Here is a 23,548-nt window from a genome sequence, read left to right as displayed (position 1 = left end):
GACAGGGGCTGGCCCAGTGGCGCAGCAGTTAAGTGCACACATGCCACTTCGGCGGCCCGGGGTTCACTGGTTCGAATCCCGGGTGCAGACATGGCACCGATTATCAAGTCATCCTGTGGCAGGCATCCCACATATAAAGTAGAGGAAGATGGCCATGGATGTTAGCTCAGGGCCAGTCTTCCTCAACAAAAAGAGGAGAATTGGAGGCAGATGTTAGCTCAGGGCTAATCTTAAAAAAAAAAAAAAAAAAAAAAAGAATAGAAAGAAGGCTTTTTATTTGTAAGGCAGGACAGACTTGAGAGAATGTGTCCAAGTTAAGGGAAACATGTTAGTTTAGAAGGAAATACTTAAGACCACCCTGATTTTGAAGAAGTCCTCTTATTTGTCTGGCAATTGTATTTTTTTGTTACCTTGTCTTGATGCGGGCTCCGCAAGCCAAGTCATTGAAAGAAAGATTTCTTGGACTCTCAGGGTCTGGTAGTAATGCTCCTTTATTCAGAGAATAGCATGGCGACAGGACCCATGGGCAGTGAAGAGCTGCAATGTGTTGAGGGTTAGGGCTAAATTTATAAGGCATGGGTACATGACTTATTGTTACTAGACAAAGGAAAGATGATGTAAAAAGTCATTAAATGGTATCAGTGCCGGTGGGGTCTGGTTATCAGGTGGTCGTATAACTTTAGATATGAATTGGGTCATATAGATTGGCATGTAGGCCAGGATGCCCTGGTCTTCTCTACCTAGGGCAGCCTTGATCCACATCAGTCTTGCTGCTTAAATTGATTCCTCAACCCACTCACACCCGATTCTCAAGGTTGCTCTCTCTGGTTCTCTGCTCTGCTCCTTCCCTTTCTCCCTGCTCCTCCAGCTCACCGTCCTCCCACGTCTCCACACCTCTTCTCTCCTCTCTCCTTCCTACACTCTTTCCTTTGGAAACCTCACCATTTTTCTAGCTTCACGTGTCACCTGTCACTTCTATGGAGATAACTCATTCTTTTGTATTCAGGCTGAGCCTACTCCCCGCTCCTCTGTGTATATCCAGCAGCTCGCTGAACCCCATCCTTCAACTCAGCCTGCTCAACATTAAAATATTCTTCCTTCTCAGATCTACTCCTTCTCTTGTGTTCGCCCTTTCTTTTGACGGTGTCATTACATTTCTGTCACCCGTAATTAAAGATCAGGTTCATGATTAGGTGTTTCCCTCCCTGTCAACGTTCGATTAGTCAATGCCCACCTCCATCCTTTTCTCATTTTCTGTAACGCCATAGCTGTGGCTTTATTAGCTCTCAGCGACGGTAGCCCTCATGTTCTCACCTTCTCCATCTTTCTCCTCCGGTCCCCCATCCCAGGTACGGCTGTTGCATTAGCCCTCCTGAAGCGCTACCCTTCCTCAGTGCTTTCCAGGTCTCCCCACTGACTACAGATAATGTTCTAAATCCTTAGTCTTACTTTAAAGGTCCACAAAAATTGGGTTCCCACCTTGTCACCCACTGTGTCCTTTTATATGTTCTCTGCTCCCACTAAACCAAGTTACCTGTAATTCCCTGGACAAATGTAAGCTTTTCCCTGATATTTTTCACAGCATTCTCTCCACCTGTTTACCTTGGTTTTTCTCTTGCTCTTTAACACTGCTTTACCTACCATAGATCATCAAAATCTGCTGCACTGATAAGGTATTGTCAAGTACAAAATTGTAGGCAGGGAGCCAGATTATTTAAGGAATTCATTCTGGAGCTAGCCACATTGTCAATGAGAATTTTTATGTTCAATAATTTGGGGTCAAAAAAATAAGCTCCTAACTGATTTGAGATATTACTGAAATGTTAGATGTGTGTGGGGAAGGGTTATTTATCTCTTTTTTTCTCAACAATTCTTATCGTGTCCTGGCAGAATGATGACAACTAGCAAGGGTAACCATCAAATGCAAATTACAGAAATGCTTACTTTTACTTCATCCTTAAGGTCTTACAGTCGTTTTTCTTTTTACTCCCTAAACAGCTTTTACTTTTAAATTTCAATTAACTGGTTCCTTGAAAAACATACTGAGTTTGTAACTTGTTATAGAAACTAGGACCAGTAACCCCTTATCTAAAGCTTCATGATTAGTAATAGTTATGTCTGTTTTCCAGTTTTCTAAACACAGACGTGATGGATCACTGCTATCACTGTTTCACTGCTTTTTTTTCACACATCTCTGTCTCTGAAGAATTGAAATCATCATCTCCGTTCCTTTCTGTTGGTTGGCGTTCTTCTCTTACTGCTCTCCCACTTGCTTTCTCACGCCTACCATCCACTTTTAACACAGACGCGCACTGTACCATACAATAGCCAGATGTGGCTATTACTCAGCATTGCTTGTCTTGTCTAACCTTTCTCCATACATTATGCAGTTCATTTATTCATCCACTCGCTCACGCAGACTGTCACCCAACCAACATTTATTGAACATCTTTGACTTGCCAGGGACTTAAAAGCTAAATATACAAGTGAGCGTGTGCACACACACAGGTACATATATTCATGCATGCATAGATATTGTTGAACACTAGTTGTTAAACCTAAAAGTGCACTTATTTAAAGTTCATTTGCTGTTTTGATCCCTTAGTCTTGGATGTCAGATGTTCATTTCTTTTTCACGTTTCAGTCAGCTATTAAAACGTCGGGAGGTGTCAGTGCCTTTAAAAATTGAACGCCTTTCTGAGGAACTGGATGCGTGGAGAGCTTGCACACAGTCCGTCAGCCGGTGAGTGAATCCAGTGTAAAGATTGGAATACAGAGGTATTACTTAATATTATAGACAAACGTGTTGAAAATGTGGATTGTCTCCTGATTCGTCTTGGCAGAGTAATGAACCTTGGCTTGCCCAGCATCTATCCGTAATAGATTACAATGCCATCCTTTCCTGCGTTTTTTGAGCTACTTGTTTTACTGTAAATTAAGCCTCAAGTTAATTTGCTGTCATCTATAAAGGGGGACTAAGTAATCACCAAGGACTGTTTCTAATCTAAACCTTAATAACTCAGTGATTCTACAAAAATGAAAATGTAATATCTGTTGAAAATGTAGATCGTCAGAAGAATCTCCATATACACCCCCTTCTGACTCACAGAGAATGGTTTATGCAGCTTTACTAAAGAGACTAAAAGAAGAACCAATCAAAGGAATTATTGGACCAGATTACGTGACTGGATCGAATCTTCCCAGTCATTCCGATGTTCACATCTCTTGTCTTACGGGATTAAAAATCCAGGTACAGCCTAATGTCAGGCATAAATTCTGCATTTCCATCATTTTTCTTTGTTTTATTGTTTTTTGAAATGTGATCTTAAAATAAGCATAATCTGAATAAAAGTGGCTTGAGGCCTAGTGAAAAAATATTGCCCTTACTGCTTCCACAGTTAGTCTAAATGGTCTCTCTCTCCTTAAAATAAATTCTCAGGGATGGTCATTGTACTACTATCATAAAAGCAATTCATGCAATAGGGATCCGTAGTAATAAATGATATGTATACTTAGTAACAAACGTTTTAAAATACATACAGATCACATCCTTAGGGAAATTAAATAAGGGAGACAAAGCAACAATCAACACAGTTACAAATTATTATATCTCCATAGATTAATTTTAATTTTTTAGTCTCCATTTTTATTTTATAAACACAAAGAAAGCAATTAAAAACTGATGGATGTATAATATATTATTGATATATTATGCATACTCTTACATTGATTTACAGAACTTTTCAGCAATTAAAAATTATTGGGATCAATCCTGAGGGATGGCAAATTCCCAAGGAATGGTCCCTAATGTACAATCAAAGTAATGATGACGAATGATGCAGGAGCCTCCCAGTGTGACCCAGGGGTGCTATTATCTCCAGAAAATAAAGAAGCCTTCATCATCTCAGAGCCAGGACCAGTTGTAGGTGTCCCAAGAAGAAAACAAAGCTGAATCCCCATGAAACGCTAATTGAGACTACAGACTGGATTGAAAGCACTCCAGCTCCCAGTAATAGTCACACAGTACTAAGTTGATTCTTATATTTCCAGTGTAACATGCCTAGTTACATTTCTAATACTGACATGCCAGGCCAATGGAGAAAGGAATTTTTTGGGATAACCACTCAAAGTAAATTAAATAGCTTGCTACTAGCATAAACCCTAACTATAGCTTGACTTGACACGGCAAACTAATTAAGTCTTCAGATCGCACCAATATATTCCAAACATCAGAGAGGACGCATAGTTGTATACATGCTTATTATCCACTTGTGTTCAGAGATAAAGAATCCAAGCAGTGAATTCAATAACTTACAATTCAGAGCAAAGAACATTATACAAGTTTTAGAATGTATCTCGAGTGCCCTCACTGCCCTCTGTGCTATCGCTAGTACTTGATACCTTCATGTTCCTTTCTCCTCTTCTGGTCCTTTTCTCCATCGAGATAGCTAAGTGACCTAACAGATATGCTATCTAACCTCTCTGCACCCAAGCCTCTGTTAGGAAAAGACTTCCTCAGATACACTAAGGTGCAAATGACTAATTTCGATGGAGTACTACCCTCCGTATTTCTATTTCAACAGGAAATTACTGTGTTCTGATCAAAGCTGTGACATTTTCCAGTACCTATGAATAGGAAGCTGTCTGCTTCATGCGATGAATTTTTCAATATCTAGAAATAATTTCCTAGCAACAAGCTGTGTCATTTGAAATCCTGATCAAAAACCTGATAACTTTAGGACATAATTTAGAAGATAAGTTTTTATTCCATCTTGTGTTTTTTAAATTAAGCTTTTCCTTCTAAGAGCTGGGAAATGCAGCTTGAAAGGTTTTCTTTTGCATTTAGTTCTTCAGAACTACCCTTGATATACAAAATGACTGATGTAACTAAATTATAAATAGGCTACTAAATCATGTGACTGACATGATTTTAAATTATATATACACATATGCAACAGTATATTTTTTATCTTCTGGAGAGCAGGTTCAGAGTTTCCGCCTTAAATAATTTCCCCAGCTGTACTGACATAGGCCGTACGATTAAAATAATGAAGTATTTTTAAGTCTGTTACCAGGCATATATGCCTTTATAAAATGTTAACTTTGTAGTAATTAATAGATTAGCAATATCTTCGTAATTAATAGATTAGCAATATCTATTGTCATTGGTAGCACTACTGTATTTAAAGAATTCAAATTATAAAACTAAATTCTATTTTGAAAGACATCAGAGTATAACGTTAAGATTTTTAAAAATGTTTCTATGTTTGGTGGCAGTTCAAAGAAATCTAATTTTTCTCATATTTTTAAATTTCCCATTCAGCATTGCCTGAATATCACCAGTGGTTTTTTTATTAGAATGATTCTCTTTCTGGAAGTTTAAAAACATGTTGTGAATTTGTAATCTCGTCTTCTCTTTCCTCAACTCTCCCTGTGTTCAGGGCCCTGTATTTTTCCTTGAAGATGGGAAGTCGGCCATCTCGTTGAATGATGCTTTGATGTGGGCAAAGGTGAATCCATTCTCACCTTTAGGAACTGGAATACGACTCAACCCATTCTGACAGAAGGTTCTTCTCCGTGCTTCATCGTTTTTTAAAGACCTTTCATGATTAGCGTTACTTTAACCTTTGCTGTCCAAGAGCCAAAGGTTGGGAGGAGGATGAGGGAAGGTGGAGAATAAGTTGAGTTTATTCATTAACTTCCAAAAATAAAATATTTATATAAATTTCAAAGAAAAATAGGTGTCTCCTTTATAGAACATAATAGCCACATTTGGGAGGAAGGTCATGTTTAAATTATAAAAGACTGACTAATCTAAATGAGCATAGAAAAGTTTCACAAAGCGTAAAAAGTACCAAAATATTACACTGTTGAAATATTGAACCCTATAAAATAGTGCAACATCTGGCTAGTGCTTGACGTCCAGGAAGTCCTTGATGAATCTTTGAACGAAGGGATATCTTGAAATATCAGAAGGTTCAGGTGTGTGCGACTGATCTTCAACTTAACAAACACCTATACTGTCCTCTGTAAAACCTATAGTGAACCACTAGTTTTAGCTTATATTTAATAAAAGTTTCCAGTTACAATTTTAATATATATTAATAAATGGATACACAGTCACAGTACTTTTGAGTTTAATTTTTTTAAAAGAAAACATTACCAAGGTTTTTTATCTGAAATTCAAATTTTCAATTATAAAGGAATAGGCTATATAAGCATGAAAAAAGTTTGGGGGTGAAAAACACAAAATGCAGTCAAATATGTATGAGAATTTGCGTTTGATGATAATTGACTATTTTAAAGGATGTATGTATAGTTATTAGTTTTGGGGGGGTTTTTTGTGTTTTTGTTTTTTTTTTTTTGAGGAAGATTAGCCCTGAGCTAACTGCCACCAATACTCCTCTTTTTGCTGAGAAAGCCTGGCCCGGAGCTAACATCTGTGCCTATCTTCCTCTACCTTATATGTGGGACGCCTACGACAGCATGGCATGCCAAGCAGTGCCATGTCTGCACCTGGAATCGGAACCGGCGAACCCTGGGCCGCCGAGAAGCGGAACATGTGCATTTAACCACTGTGCCACCAGGTCGGCCGCTAGTTATTGGTTTTGATTAGTGCATTTAGTATTTACACAATCTCTAGTCAATTTGTATCAACTCTAAAACATAATTTATTTGATGAAAATTATTTTCAAATAAATTTCTGTAAGTAAATAGGATATTAGTTGAGATTTTGAGTATCTTATGTAAATTCAAGTTTTAAAAATATTTATTAAAAGAGTAAAGCTTTTTTTTAATAAAAAGAAAAGACTGAGACATGACTACAAGTATTTCAATTCTATTAGACTTCTGACTGAAATTTAAGAAATGAATGTATACTAGGAAGAAAGGTATTTTGATACTCAAGTTGTTTTACAGGATTTATAATATAGATGTTTTTGTCTAAACAGTGAGCTCATATAACTTGAATAATTGTTGTTTTTATTATCTTCTATTTGTTCTATTTAAAATATTTTTAAAATTTTCTTAAACAAGCTTCTTAAAACAGAAAACTGTATATATTATGTACCTATCTATCACATTGACCACTTCTGACTCCTCAACGAGACATCATAGGCTTGAATTCCATTTTATATAAAAAAAAAATAATATTATAGAAGAGAATGTATGCAACTCAGAGATGCAATGGGTAATGAAAGCATATCTGAGAAGTATTTTTTAACCCTTAGTGGTAAATGTAACAAATGTTTTTTAGGTGAGGAGGATTATTAATTGGCATGTATGTACTAAAATCTCCTCATTTAAAAATGGTTAAGTCCTACTATCATTCTCTTTATTTGGTTTTAAAATAAAGAAGGCTGTCTTTTGCACTTTAAATGCTTGAAAAGATATCATTGAGTTTGTTATACGTATACAAACACTTGTAACCTTTTTCTGTATTTTTAATGAATGCAGGAAAATAATATTCTCATTATAAAATAGTTTTAAAAATCATACATCTCTTTAGCACATGAAGACAATAGAGGAGTAGCCCAATTTCTATTTAAAATCTAAATTGGATTGATTCAAGTGCAATTCTATTATTCTTTGATGTCTACAATGTTCCATACCTTAATACTAATTATAACTATTCATTATTCCTAGAATTATAAATGTCATTTGACTATTTTAATATGTATATATTATGCCTTAATATGAAAAACAAAACAATTTTTAAATTTATAAAATTATTTTTCACTGTTAGATTTCATATGCATGAAAACCTAAACACATAATATGAACTTATTTTAATATTTGAAGATTTCCATATTACTGATATTGGGGACAAATTATCAAAATAATAAATTTAAATATGCCTTTATGAAAGCAGTCTCATTAGACAATAATTTTAAGGGCATTGGAAAAATATTTTCTGTATAAAAATTACCAGGTGGCTAACAAAATTGCAACATCGAAATGAGTTACATCTTGTGAAAATATATGATTTTTATGTCAATCAAAATTAATGAAATATATATTTTTTTCCATGAAATCAGACAGACATGGATTTATAACATGGTTGCATTAGAGCAATGACTGTGTTTTGTTGTCCTTATAACAGGAAAATTGACAGTCTTTTGGTCTTAAGTCAAAAGGTATTCTGAATATAGTAAAAGCCTCACAAATTATTTGTAAAGTGTAGGGTTTCATATTTAGTGTACCAATAATACAGAAGATACCTTTATAGTCAACTCTTAATAAGTGCTTATTATACCCTATCTTTGAAACGTTTGTACCTAAATAATTGAAAAAAGTACTTTCACACTGAATTTAAATACTATGTAACTCTGTCATATAATATGGCATGTAGTTATCTAGATTTTTATGTATTTATGTATGTATTTCAGGTTCCCTAAATTTTAACAAATACTGCAGTTAAAGCCAAATATGACATAGTTAACTCCTAGAATGAGCATTATTCTTGTCCCTAAACTGCCATTGAGAGAAGGCTATTTCTCCAGAAATGCTGGGTCAGAGTTGTGAGAGGTGTGAAGGGCTGAGCAGTCCATCTGAGTCATTAGCCTGCTCGGAAACCTAGAAAAATCATTTCACTGGACTGTTCAGGAGGATGATTCCCCGGTTGTTAGAAACACTGACTACAAAAAAAAGAAAAAAAAATACAAGAAAAATCCCCCAAAATCAGTATAAAAAGGAAAAAGGGCTTACTCAATACAAATAACATCACAGAGGCTTCCATTTCCCTGATAAGCATTCTGCTAGTTGGCTGAAAATGTTCTGTTCCTATAGGGGCTGTTGTAGCCCCTGGAAAAGCTCACTGCTTCCTTCTGTCAAAGATCCTTTGTGAAGTCAGGGGCCTTCCTAAGATTCGCCTGTCGTGTTGGCTTCTGCTGACACAACTCACCTCCACAAGCTCTTGGAGTTACCTGCTGGACCATCCCTGCTCGCTTCCTTGGCTTATTCACTGTGGAATGAAGCCGGCAGACTGGTTCCTATTCTTCACAAGTCTGCACAGGTCCCACAGGAGTCTTGAGAACTTACCATGGTCAGGCCAGGAGTGATTAGCTTTTTCAGAAGATTGATCAGAGTCAGGAGAATAAATTTATTTGACTGTTTACCGAATCTAATCCTTTTCTCTGGATCTTTTCCGCAGCTGAGCTTCAGCAGACTTGTTTCTACAACCCATTCTTAAGGAACTATATTTTATGGGTTAAAAATGATTCTCGTAGGGGCTGGCCCCGTGGCCGAGTGGTTAAGTTCACGTGCTCCGCTGCAGGCGGCCCAGTGTTTCGTTGGTTCGAATCCTGGGCGCAGACATGGCACTGCTTATCAAACCACGCTGAGGCAGCATCCCACATGCCACAACTAGGAGGACCCACAACGAAGAATATACAACTATGCACCGGGGGGCTTTGGGGAGAAAAGGAAAAAAATAAAATCTTAAAAAAAAAATGATTCTCATAATTTTCTACTTTAGATTTATCATTAGAATGCAAGGCAACAGGTAAATCACCTATGGCTGGTTAAGACATGCATTTGAACTGTATCCTTTACCTCAGATTCTAAACACTTCCCCAAGAAGTCATCTATCTCAAGGCTCTCGTTAATTTCTTTTCCTAAATACTATCTATCCAAAAATGTAAAATTAAACAAGGAAGTCTCTGGAGGTAGAAATCTAATAAAATTGTTGAAGCCTTCAGAAATGCAGAAAAACGTGACAGAGTTTAGCTGGAAATTGACATGCATATCATGGGATGCAGCATGAGTAATATTCATGTGGGAAGTCAAATGAGACTGTTAATGAGATGCATAAAAACATGAATAGTTCCAGTGGAAGAAAACTTTCCAAATATGAATTCAAAAATTACCAAGAACGTGTAAAAGATAATCAATCTTTCAGGATAGCAACCTGCTTTTGTTTCCCTCCAATAAAAAATATGGGGCATGGCAGCAACCAGTAGGAATTTTTAATTTGAGCTAAATGGATCACTAAACACCAGAACCAAATTCAAAATGAAGCATTATTTCCCTTTCCTGCAACTCGGTATCAACAGGAAACACACTGATTTTTAAAAAATAGTTTAAATCAGCCTATTTATGGAGGTGGGCAAGATTCTCTATGGGCTAATGTATAATAATAATCATTCAGAATAATTTTTTTATTAATGCACATGATGTGTAAATACATAATATCAGGCCAGGTGGTAGAGCTTTTCGTTTCTAATAAGGAAAACACATCACAAAGTAGATTCACCATTCCTACAGAATTTATGAGAAAGAACTCTTACCTGACATGGTGAATTACGTTTAACTGTACCTTTAAAATTATTTTTGCTCATTTTGTGCTAATTCATTTGATTTTGTATTTTCAGCAGTACCTGGCAGAGGAGTTGAATAAACGGTTGTTGCCTTGAAAAAATATGTTCTTCAGCCCAATTATGGATAAGACACCACTTTAATTTACTTAATATTGAAATATATCCAAGACTAGTTGATGCTATCCCTTTAGGATGGCAAGAGATGGTGGCACACTTCTTCAAAGCCGTGAGACAGGTGCTTTTCAAGGTTATTTTTTCATGTTTCTGATAGGTTTCCTAATGGATTCAGGAGAATGTTTTCCAGCTTGTTTGACGTGAATTTCTTTAACTGGACTGCCACCATTATCTGTATTTTCTGAAATATTTAAATAAAATTAAAATCAATTTGTGGTTATTAAATATTTATGCAGCCCTCGATGTTTCTAATATATCAAACATATGCAGAATGGTTGGCCACAGGCTGAGCACAGGTTAATCTAAATGCTTGGTGAACAGAATATTTGAAACATGCGTTATGGTAGTCATAAATAAAAAGTCTGAATGTCACCTACCTCCAGAAGTCATCAGGAGTGCCTAAAAATATCCTAGGCTTATTTGGTGCATCTGATACCGAATATGACTCAACTATTTTTAGATGTTGCTTCAGAAAGAAGCTGAGGCAACAGTGCCAGGATTTTAACAGTGCTTAGATTTGGCAAATATACATAATACATAATTCAGTGTCTGGAACTCTGATTGCCCTGAGGCATCTAGACTGGCCACCAGACTCTAGGTCACTCAGTCCTAATATGAGGGGCCAGCAACAACTGAGAAATCTATGTGCCCTTGGCCCATTATTTGGCCGGAAGCTAGTTTTAGGTAAACAAATAGAGGAACTTAAGTGTTAAAAAAAAGAAAGAAACAAAGGTAACAACCTATCTTATGATTAGTTTCTGCCATCCTATTTGATGGTTAGAAGCTTTTCAGGTGAACAGCCTGTGGTTTCAGTGCCATCATGTGCAGTCTTAGGTGGTAAAACATAGTTAAGTTTCCACATTCTAGCGTTCTGCCTCTCCTCCTCTGTTAACTTTCAAATTATGTTAGCCGACCTGAACTAACCACTCTACTCTTTCATCAGAAACAACTGAAGTGGAATCTCTTTACCAAATTTGGAAAAAAATAATTTAAAGCTTAGCAAAACAGCTCTCATTCATATAATCACCAAAGTCAAATCCACACCATTCATTAATTCCCATTATGTCTAGAATGAGAAAAGCCACTTATCTGGAACAGGATTGAGAGAAGTAAAAAGATAAAAGCATGTCCCTCCCGTCCTGATCTGCCTTGTCCAGTAAAGACTCCCATTAGCCCATCAGCCATTTTGAAAAGGAGAGGAAAAGACGGTTGAAGAGAAAGGGAATCAGAAAAGACAGCATTGAGAGAACAAAATAGGAGAGAAGTTATTTATAGCAGTTCATACATTATTAAAATTGTAAAAGCAGGAATCCATTCTGCTTGGAGTCCTGATCTGATCTGAAATAATGATAGCATACGGCTTTTCTAAAAACTCATATGTGAACCTTGCAAATTTTCAGAAACAATAACAGAAATGAGGAATGCTCTTTAGCAATGCAAATATCAGTAGGGACCAATTTTTATATATGGTGCCTTGCACCTGTTGGTCACACAGGAAGGGAACCCTGTGTGACTCAGGAGTGCTGCTCCCTCTTCCTTGCAGGTCCCAAAGCAAGCACTCATGCCCTTTCCGACCCCAGTCAGGTCCAATTAGCCAGAGTGGGAAAGAGGCAAGCAAGTGAACAAAAAGAATGCAGGTGCCATCTCCTCCCTTTGCCTCTCACCCATCACAACTCTGCCTCTGCCTGCTGCCCGGCTTCTGCTCCCACCTGCTGGCACTTTGACTGTAGATATTCCTAACAGAAGAAGGTGAGGCAGGTTGAAGGAGAGGACACGTGCCCAAAATCTCAAGGTGAAACTATGCAGATATTTTAATTTTTTTCCATAGAAACATTCTTATTCACTTCTGTTGGGTTGTGTCATGCTGAGGACTATGCCTCAGGCACGATGGGTTGAAGGGCTTTTGATGGACTGGCCTAATGTCTGGATATTAAAGAGTGTACTCTGAGGAATAATAGTTCTACCAGGCCATTAGCAAAACAAAACTAAATAAAGTGATGTGTGCTCAAATAGAGTTTAGAAAACAATTCCTTCTGAACCTCTCCTCTTTAATATTTACAATGCACATTAGCATATTAAAGGTTCTGAGAAGTCATAAATTTAAAAAAGTCATCTATTGATATTGCTTTCCCAGACCTTTCATAAACAGGAAACTTTTACCCTCGTGAAATCCCTCTTAACACCTTAGGAAACATGCTCTGTAGCATGAGTCCACAAATACTTTCCATCAGGGCCTGACAGTAAATATTTTAGGCTCCTTGGTAGGGTTGTCAGGTAAAATATGGGGCACACAGTTACATTTGAATTTCAGATAAACTATGAATAATTTTTAGGAAAACTATGTCCTCAACATGTCCCAAACGTTATTGGTGGTATTACCCTGTCTTTTTATTTGTTAATTCTGGAACTCTACTCTGTGGGCCTTACAGTCTTTGGCGGTTCCTCAGCCCTGGTGTCTTGGTGCAGAAGCAGCCACAGACGAGGCACAAAGGACCAGGCATGGCTGTGTTCCAATACAACTTGATGTATGAACACGGAAATTTGAATGTCATATAATTTTCATGTGTCAGGAAATATCATTTTTCTTTTGACACATTTTTCAACCATTTAAAAAATGGAAAAACCATTTTTAACTTGCAGGCTATACAAAAACAGGTGGCAGACTGACTGTGGCCCGTGGGCTATAGCTTGCTGTGGCCGGAATGCTTTCTGAACTAATAGGACTTAAACAAGTGGCTTCTTGTAATAAAACTGATTGGGAAGGCCAGGCAGGCAAGTACCTATATCTGCCTTAGGACTGATTCATCATCCAACCGCTCAGAGAACTGAGTTTTGAGTTCTGCCAAGGAGCGTCACCTGTTTCAGACTCACCTATTACAGGATAAATCAGAACTGAAATGGCTCCTATAGCAGCAGGCAGGGCACCCTGGTTTGGGAACCGCCCCTGATGTGCCTGGCATTTAGCAGACCACATGCCCCCTCCATCTATCACAAAGCACAACCACATACCAACTCACCACACAGTTAGAGCCTGAATGCCTACACCAACATTTTAGCTATTTTTTAAAAATTTAAATGAACAAAGTGAAACAAAAAAAAATCCATTTTAACAGATAAAAACTTGAACATAATAATAAAAAACCTTACCTAAAACAGGAGTGACTCTTTCCCTCGAAATCACTGAATTATATTTGCACCCAGAGTCTTTGGCAGGAAGACGATCGAGAGTAAATTCTCCCACAGTCGGTTTGACCTCAAACCATTCTATAAAATAGAAACCCACAAATTCTTTCTTAAAAATTCACTATGGCAGTTGTCAATATAAGACACTATAATTTAAAAATTAAGCAAATTATTTAGACATCTGTTTGATCATACCCCTGAGAGTACTGTGAATACATAGGTTAACAACCCTCTCCCTACACTGCTCACATCTTTGATGCACAAAATAGTTGCCTTAAAAAGTTACTTTAAAGTAATATCTTTATATTCCTATAGTATTTTGGTAATTTTTTATTCAGTAATAACAATATGTATACAGAAATGTGAACAAATCATATGTTTACAGCTTGATGAATTTTCAGAGTGAATACACCTGGGGTACCATCACCCAGATCAAGAAATAGTATATTACTAGCACCCCCAATTCCCCCTACTGTCTCTCCCTACAGTACCCTAAAAAGAAAACACTATTGTGACTTCTATTATCATAGGTTAGTTTTACCTATGTTTATATTTCATATAAGTATAATCATACAGTCTATAATACTTATAAGTAGAATCATACAATCTATTTTCAAACATATTTATACTATAAAAATAGTTGACAAAATTATTTTTGTTCCTGTATTTCTTACTACCTAATTCTACAAACTGCCACACTTGGGCATCAGTTTCCCCGTGCTTCTAAAGATCACTTGTTCCTCTGCAGCTCACCCTGCACTGAGGCTTGAAGAAGTGTCTAAGGTAATTTCTACACATCAGCCATACCCTGTTCACACTAACTACAACCCTGGTCAGTGACATTCCCAGCACTGCAATCATGACAATTAATTACTTTGGCTGCTTAAAATCGGCAGTCTCAAAAATCAAGGAGGTGATAATGGAATACTATTCAAGAATCTGAAGGGTTGTGGTGATCCATGGCTAAAGGGAAATTGTGTTCTAAAGAAGACAACAGAGACACCAGTTAGCTTTGCACGAAGATGGACTTTTAAACAGAAGATTAAATAGAATAGCTGTGTTTTGTTCTAGAAAATCCCACTAGAACCAATGAGTAGAAGTAATAGTGAGATAGATTCAATGCAAGCAAACATTAGGTATAAAAAATAATGATATCTGATTTGTGGTGTTAAAAAATAACTTGACAAAACTGAAATGCTGGACAGCAAAAGAACTGAAGTGGGGTAGAGAGCTGGCAGGGAGTGGTCAAGGCCATAATGTTCTAAGCTTCTTATAGTTTGAGGAAGAGAGTAAAGATATTAATTTTAGACTAAGATAAATACACGCGTTAAAATTTCTAGGGTAGCACTAAAAAGAGTCAAAATTTGAAATTTTCCAAATTAGTAGGAGGAAAAAAGTCTTGGGAAAAAAAATTCAGTCCAAAAGAAGAAAAGCTGGGTGAGACAAAAACAAGAAACAGAAACAGAGAACAAATCAAAGGCACAAAATACTGTAATATGAGAGATATGAATGCATATACAACAATAAGCTGTATTACTTAAGTCAAAGCAATAGAAGTCACAGTAAATGACATAAGAAAGGAGGCACGCATGCAAAGTTGACTAGAGCTCAGAAACAGACCCATATTTACAAAGAAACTTGAAACATTTGAAACATGAAGGTGGTACAAACCGATGGGAAAAGAACAAACTATTCAAAAGATGATGCTGAGACAATTGGTTCTCCATTTCAATTGCAGACCAATTATGACTTTAAAAGTGAAAGGCTAGCCCCTTATCAGATGTACGATTTGCAAATATTTTCTCCCCTTCCATAGGTTCCCTTTTCACTCTCTTGTTTCCCTTGCTGTGCAGAAGCTTTTTAGTTTGATGCAATCCCACTTGTCTATTTTTGCTTTTGGTGTCATATCCAAAAAGTCATTGCCAATACCAATGTCAGGAAGGTTTTTCCCTATATTTTCTTCTAGTTTCAGGTCTTAAGTTTGTCTTCAATCCATTTGGGCTTGATTTTTGTATATGTTGTGAGATAAGGTTCCACTTTCATACTTCTGCAGTGGATATCCACTTTTCTCAACACCATCTATTGAAGAGCTTTCCTTTCCCTGTTTGTTCTCGGATCCCTTGTTGAAGATCAGTTGACTGTAAATGTGTGGATTTATTTCTGGGCTTGCTATTCTGTTCCATTGGTCTATATGTTTTTTATGCCAGTACAATACTGTTTTAATTACTATAGTTTTGTGGGTTTTTTGAGGAAGATTATCCCTGAGCTAACATCTGCCACCAATACTCCTCTTTTTTGCTAAGGAAGATTGGCCCTGAGCTAACTTCTGTGCCCATTCTCCTCTATTTTATACATGGGACACCTGCCATAGCATAGCATGATAAGAGGTGCGTAGGTCCACGCCTGGGATCCGAACCAGCACACCCTGGACTGCCTAGGCAGAATGTACAAACTTAGGCACTATGCAAACATGCAGCCCCTTAATTACTATAGCTTTGTAGTATATTTTGAAATCAGGAAGTTTGATGCCTCCGGCTTTGTTCTTTCTCAGGATTGCTTTGGCTATTCAGGGTCTTTTGAGGTTCTGTATGAATTTAAGATTGTTTTTTCTTTTTCTATGAAGACTGCCTTTAGAATTTTGAGAGATTTCATTGAGAGAATCTGTAGATGACTTTGGGTAGTGTGGACATTTTAACAATATTAATTCTTCTATCCCATGAGCATGGAATGTCTTTCCATTTATTTGTGTCTTCTTTAATTTCTTCATCAATGTTTTATAATTTAAAGTGTACAAGGGGTTAATATCCAAAATACATAACGAACTCATACCACTCAATAGCAAACAAAACAACCTAATTAAAATTGGGCAAAGGACCTGAATAAACATTTCTCAAAAGAAGCCTCACGAATGGACAACAGGTATGTGAAAGGTGCTCAGCATCACTAGCCATGATCACTAACCGGGGAAATGCAATTCAAAACCACAGTGAGTATCATCACACACCTGTTGGAATGGCTACTATCCACAAGACAGAAGGTAAAAAAGTGTTAGCGAGGATGTGGAGAAAAGGGAGCCCTTGTGCACTGTTGGTATGTATATTGGTGCAGTCACTATGAAAAACACTATGGAGGTTCCTCAAATAATTAAAAATAGAACTTCCATACGATCCAGCAATCCCACTTCTGGGTATGTATCCAGAGGATACAAAATCAGTATCTCAGAGAGATATCTGGACTCCCATGTTCGTTGCACCATGAATCACAATAGCCAAGATATGGAAACAACCTAAATGTCCAAAAATGGATGAATGTATAAAGAAGATGTGATGTGTATACATGTGTATGGAATACTAATCAGCCTTTGAAAAGAAGGGAATCTGACCATTTGTGCCAACGTGGATGAAACTGGAGAACATTATGCTAAGTGAAATAAGCCAGACACAGAAAGACAAAGACTGCTTCACTTTTGGATGGAGTCTAAAGTAGACCAGAGAAGCAGACAGTGGGTTGGTGGTTGCCACGGATGGGGTGGAGGCGGACAGGTGGAGGTGGAGGTCAGAGGGTACGAAGTTTCAGTCATTCAAGATGAGCACATTCTGGAGGTCTACTGTACAGCATCGTGACTATGGTTACCAACGGTGCACTGTATACTTGAAGTCTCCTCGGAGAGTCGATCTTGTGTTCTCACCACACGAAGAAAGAAAGAACAAAAATGGTAACTGTGAGGGGATGGATATGACTGATCGTGGTGATCATTTCACAATGTGTATATGTATATATATCAAAACACCAAGTTGTACACCTTAAATACATACAATTGCTATTTGTCAATTATATCTCAATAAAGCTGAAAAAATTGAAAGTGAAAGACTAAACTTTAGTGAATTTAAATTTTGGAGAATCTATTTATAACCTCAGGATGCAAACAGTATTAACTATGAAGTTTGTATTCATTTTTCGTTTCTGCCATAACAAATTGCCATCAATTTAGAGACTTAAAAACAACAGCCATTTTTATCTCACAGTACAGAAGAATGGCTCTTCTATTTGGGGTCTCACAAGGCTCAAATCAAGGTCCTGGCAGGGTTGCATTTCCTTCTGAAAGCTCTGGGGATGGATCCTCTTCCAAGCTCACTCAGGTCGTTGGCAGAATTTGGTTCCTTCCATTTGTTGGATGGAAGTCCCCGTTTCCTCGCTGGCGGTCAGCGGAGGGTAGTTGCTTACTCCTGGAGGTTGTGCCGGGTACCTTCTCTTGCTTTCCGCGTGGCCCCTGCAGCAATGGCAGGTTGAGGCTCTCTCGCACTTCATATCTCTTTTACTTCTCCTTCTGATGCCTCTCTCTGATTCCACTTGGAGAAAGATCTCTGCTTTAAAGTGCTCATGAGATGAGATTGGACCCACCTGAATAATCCAGCACAAACTCCTTACTTTATGGTCTGCAATTTTAACTATATTTGCAACGTCTCTTTTGCCATGTAATGTAATATATTCATAGGTTCCAGGAATCAGGTCGTGAACGACGTAGGGGCCATTCTGCCTACTACAAAGTTTGATAAAATCCACTGAATTAAAGTTCAGACATATATATGAATGAAATTGAGAATAACATAAATAGTACACATAACTATTTTTTAAAATCAAGGAAATTATAACAAAGGTAGTAGGCTCATGGTTCCTCTTAGAAGGAAGTGTGGAGAATACAGTCAGAGAAGGACACATAAGACAACGTAAAAATATGGATAACTTCATTTCTTAAACAACAAAAGGATACATGTGTTTATTCATTGTTGTTAGTCTTATTTAAATTGTACATATACATTATATGCATGCATAACAAATTTCAAATCAAAATTTTAATGTTTAAAAACATACAAAACATTAATTATAAATATAAAATATATATATAAATATAAAACACAAAATTAAATATAAAATTCTACAGCAGGATTAACAACCTGAATTCTTTCTCTACTCATGAGTTCATGAGTAGAACCAGAAGTGAGAATAAATCAAAGAGAAACAAGAAGTGACATGAGATGGAAGAATGGACAGAGTGAGGGAGGACAAAAACCAGAATATCTCTCCCACAGTTTGGGGAGGGAGTTAAAGTAGCTTCCAGAGACTACAGAGAAAAATGGGTCTTTTCTTCAGAAAATTGGGTTCAAAAGAGAAAGAAGTCCTAATGACCTGCATCTGCCTCATTCCCCAATGGTTTGGGTACCACAGCAATGACAAGGTCTCTAGGTGTCTGGAATCAAGGGAGACAAGATTCCAAGACACAAGTGGTGTCCTGAATTAGTGTTAGAAAAGCAAAAAAAGAGAAAGTTCACTCACTTTGCTGTCTGCTGGGCCTCTGATGGCATGTGCTTTGAATGCTTTGAGAATTATTTCAGTAGTGCTTCTGGAAAGTTGCCATGGGTTGCCCCAATCTGCCTTTCCATCTAAATACCAACAAGGCTGCTATGGAGAGGATGACACTGACCACATCTAGAGAACATCTAGAGTGAGTCCTGGTGACCCAGGCTCTTCCTAAAGTGCTGATACCCTGCTGAGCCCCTAAACATGCCCATCCTCTTTAGTGACTTGAGTTGATATATGAACCTATTGCCCACCAAATTTTACGTGAACAGAGTCACTAACATTTTTCTTAAAAGTGTCTATACACTATGTTAACCTATGCTTTCATCAAAAAGAATGAATTATAACATAAACCACCCCAATGATAATAATTCATTCTACTGCTAGCATAAGAGAAGGATTTTCCCTTTAAATCGGTGACAAAAGAAAGCAGTAATGGGACAGTGGCAGCCTTTTCTTTCATCTGTGCTGAAGAATAGTCTCATTAAGTTTGGAAGAACTCAGTTGACCATTTTCAAGGAAAACTTACTTGGATTCAATTTTCTGCTTAATTTTCTTTGCAACATTTGTAAAAGGAAGAGGAAGTCTACTTTAAGTTCATTGCTGAGCCTGTTGGGATTACTGATTAATTCTGATAACCTAATGTTATTCTTTATAGACTTGGACGCTGTAGACCTGGGAACCAGGGGCAACTGCATCTGGTAACTATAGTCTGTGAAATTCACGAGGTCATCCTGGATACTTCTAATTCTGGAAAAAAAAATAAAATACTGTTGACAAGCCACATTTTATTAGTGAGATTTATATTATCAAAAGTTTCATATTAAATTATATTACTAGAAAATTCCAAATAACTCACTCTCGATGTGTTAACAGGGTGTAAACCTCTTGTATCAGTATTTCAGGTACTCCGGCTTTACAGTGAATTGTTCCATGAATTAGTTCTTTAGGTAATTTAAATTTTTTTTTTGCCAGGAACTTTAACAGCAGAAAGAAAATATTTTCATCATAAGAAGTTCTATAAAAATCTCCAATTATCATGAATTCACTTTAATCCCCCTTTTACCTCTCAACTAATTTTCTGATGTTTAATGTGTTAGTTACAAAAAGATATTACTATTCAGCAAGAAAACCAACCATTACAGCTTGCTCCAATTTGAAATGAGTATGCTCAGTTTCCTAGGTGACTCAAGACATAAACTTTAGCAAGCTTCTTTTCCATCCAAGGAAACGAGTCGCCAGCTCAGCGGCACTGTATCCTAGCACACAGCCCCTCCACACACATACGGATATCCAGGACAGCTTTTAAAACGTAAACTTCTCAGCAGTTGAAAGTATCAGTGATTGCTCATTTACCTTTTCCACCTGTGCCCAGTTATCCAACTTGACTTTTAAAGAAGTTCCGTTTGCAAAGGAGGACAGTTTAAGGTCCCAGGGGTAATATATAGTGAATATTTCTGCTATCAGGAAACCATTGGAAAAATCCCTGATCCATAGCAATAAGGAAAAGAAATAAAATGTAGTTACTTACGCAGTTTGTATTATTTTACAGTTAATTAACATCAATCTAATAGTCCACACTGACAGCCAGTAACGTAAAATTCGAATTTCTTTGGATCATTTCTCTGAGGAGACCCTGCTAGGGAATAGCATATGGGTAAGACTAGATTGCACCGAAGGCCTCGGTGTTCTTTTTATAAACCCAAACTATTGATTTGTATTGAATCTGGGTTTTAACAAGATCTCCAGGTGATTCCTATGCACACCGAAAATTGCCGGCACGTCATTTTTAAGGAATAACGAAATAGTAAACCAGAGTCCTTATCTGAAAAGAAAGTGTTCATCTTCATTTTTATGGAATTCACTTTCCATTCCCAGAGCAAATATTAACTGCCAGTTACGTTCAGGGCGGCTGTGGTTAACCCAGCAAATTTTTTCAACCCCTGATAGCCCTCAAATTAAATACCATCTCTAACGGAAGGTACACTGATGCCCACTAGTGTTAACGTCCAGTGTCCCTAAAGAAAGAATCTTGACTATTTTAATATTTTTGTAGTCACCCAAGCATTCTGTATTAGCTTAAGTTTAAAATGGAATGAATGAATGAATGAATGAATGAACGAATGAAATGGTTCATCCCAGTTTTTTTCAGGCCCTTTGCCTAAGAGGGTAAGGTGTGTTGGGGTGTGTGGTGGGTGGGCTGGGGTCTGGATCTGAAACCTAAGCTCGGCAGGGGTGGGCGATCCGGGGCGAGCGGCCGAGGGGCGGCGGGATGCCCGGAGGCTGGGGAGGCGCCCGCCCAGGCGGCCCGGCCGGGTGGGTTCGCTCCGGCACCTGTTGATGTTCCTGGGGAAGAAGCTGAGGTCCAGGCCCTGGAGCCAGCGCAGGACGGACCGAGACAGGCGCGAGCTCTTCGGGGGATGCGGATAGGCCACACCCTTCTTAGGCCTCCCTCGGATGGGAGATGCTGGCTGTGGCGAAAGGGAAGGTGACTTGGGGACGGCTGCCGCCGGCTGTGTCACAAGCCGTCCTCCCTGGCCCGCGGCAGCCATGTCGCTTTCTGGGTTTCCATGGCAGCATCGGGGCGGGGCGGGGCCTCGTGGGGGCGGGGCCTCAGCGCGGGCGCCCTAGGCCTGGAGGGTCCCGCAGTTTGCGGACCCAACGCCCTGCGTTGGGGGACGCGCATCCCTGGCCCCACTGGGCGTGGACGCAGTCGGGGGAGTTTCAGCTTTGGGCGGAGCTTTCAATCTCAGTTTCAGTTGGCCTCTGAGAACTTCCTCCCTCTTTAGAAGTTTACATTCTAAATGCTGTAGTTTCTGCCCAGCCGAAAGCCTGTTTTCAACCATGCATTTTGAGGAGGCTGCGCGGAGGCTCCGGGGGCGACAGTTTTTGTTTGGAAATTGGAGACGATACAGTTTTTGCTCCAAAATGCCAGTGAAGAAATCTTCAAAATTGAGATGAATAAATGTTTAACGTCTAGAAAATTTAACATAGCTATTTTCTTAATTATTACGTTGCGTTCATAAAAATGACCTAATATTTGACAGCATTTTATAAGTTGGGTTTTCACACTTCACATAGATGGCCAGTATACGTGGTTCATGCATTCAGTCAGCAAACATTTATTGGGTTCCTGCCATGAGCCAGGCACTGATCTAGTACTTGGGGTTTATCAGTGAACGATGCAGAAGAAAAAAAAATGCAGAGCAGGTGTATACTATTATAAATTAAAGATTTACTCAACAAAATTACCAAAATCCTTTAAAAACTTTTCAGCAAAAAAAAAATCAACTAATGTGGCATGTAGATACACATTCTCATGCAAGATAAAATACAGGATAGATCTTGATAGTGGAGCTATATAATATTTTGTTGAAAGTTTATTCATATACATGTTTATTAACAAAGTAAATCAATGTGTTTGTAAATGATTAAAAAGAAAAACAAAAATGAAGCTATACAAGTGTTTGGTCTTTTCCCAGTGAGGTTTTTCATGAATCATTTATTCACTTAATGAATTTGTTTTGAGGAACTATTATTCTGTGCTATGCTGGGCACTAGATCTTCGCTACCCCGGATGGTAGACACTAGCCACGTGGGACTATAAAATAGATTTAAATAAAGTAAAATGAGTAGCACTGGCTGCATTCAGTTGCTCAATCACCACGTGTGGCTAGTGGCTGCCATATTGTACAACACTATCATTGCAGAAAGTTCTCTTGGACAGCTGTGCACTAGATTATTTATAGAGGGTACAGAGATATAAATATCTGTAAAAAGATCATGGACACTGAAAAGCTCTGCCATGGTAAAAATATAATCATATGAGGGAGGAAGCCAATAATTTGGCCTGAGGGAGTCTAGGAGTCCTCTCAGAGGAGGTGACCTTTGGTTCAGATCTTGAATTGGTTAAGACACAGGCTTCAGAGGACCAGCTCTACTTTTTATTAGTTATGTGACTTGAGAGGCGTTATTTAACCATGTTTATTTGTAAAAGGTGGAAATAAATAGACTATCCCTCATAGGGTTGTGTCGAGGACTAAACAAGCAAGTTAAATATGCAAAGAACCTAGAACAGGGGCTGCACAGAGTCAGTGCTCAGTAAGGAGAAATTATTGTTTTTAAGATGATGGTGGAAATCTGTGGGATGAAGACGGGAGGGGAGGATTCCACACTGAATGACTAATGTGAGCAAAAGCATAGATGATATCTGTGATGTGAGCGTTTTTAAAAAAGTTTTAGGAAATAATAACCCATTAGAGTTGAAGAAAATGTTCAGGCTTTTGCATGGGGGCTAAACCAAGATTTAGGCGGTAATAGCTAGAGAGGTAGACTAGGCCTATAGACTGGGGTTTAACTGAGACGTTTTCCTAAGGAGTCAGAATTTTTCCTGTAATAAATGTGCCATTTGTTAAGCAAATACGTCTCTGGTTCCAACACATCTTTCTATATACTGCCCTGTGGAGCTGGAACTCAACGATGGGATTTCTCCTTTGCTAAGAGTTGTATTAAATTCT

The 23,548-nt window shown here is 38.0% G+C and overlaps 2 protein-coding genes across 20 annotated transcripts in view; one reads left to right on the top strand and one right to left on the bottom strand.

The window, feature by feature from the left end:
* Positions 1–10,856, top strand: part of WDR17 (WD repeat domain 17) — a 101,435-nt gene extending 90,579 nt beyond the window's left edge. For 8 of the 19 annotated variants that reach the window (XM_070499890.1, XM_070499899.1, XM_070499896.1 and 5 more), the window contains 4 exons: positions 2,645–2,743; positions 3,067–3,250; positions 5,442–5,510; positions 6,486–10,855. In XM_070499890.1, coding sequence (XP_070355991.1) covers positions 2,645–2,743; positions 3,067–3,250; positions 5,442–5,510; positions 6,486–6,572 — 439 coding nt within the window. In that variant the 3' untranslated portion in view covers positions 6,573–10,855. Of the gene's footprint in view, positions 1–2,644; positions 2,744–3,066; positions 3,251–5,441; positions 5,739–6,485 lie in introns of those variants that run through there. The other 11 variants (XM_070499898.1, XM_044760592.2, XM_014860665.3 and 8 more) reach the window with 9 other exon arrangements.
* On the bottom strand, positions 10,565–21,583 carry SPATA4 (spermatogenesis associated 4). The gene is made up of 6 exons (XM_014860663.3): positions 21,366–21,583; positions 20,388–20,517; positions 19,891–20,009; positions 19,561–19,781; positions 13,638–13,754; positions 10,565–10,671 (listed from the first exon to the last, which is right to left on the bottom strand). The coding sequence occupies exons 1-6, from the start codon at positions 21,581–21,583 to the stop codon at positions 10,565–10,567; spliced, it is 912 nt and encodes a 303-aa protein (XP_014716149.2).
* Positions 21,584–23,548: the final 1,965 nt, after the last annotated feature.

Source organism: Equus asinus, chromosome 27 (assembly GCF_041296235.1).
Source record: "Equus asinus isolate D_3611 breed Donkey chromosome 27, EquAss-T2T_v2, whole genome shotgun sequence".
In the NCBI taxonomy this organism is placed as follows: Eukaryota; Metazoa; Chordata; class Mammalia; order Perissodactyla; family Equidae; genus Equus; species Equus asinus.
Note: the sequence above shows the minus strand (reverse complement) of the source record. Positions and strands in the feature narration are given on the sequence as shown.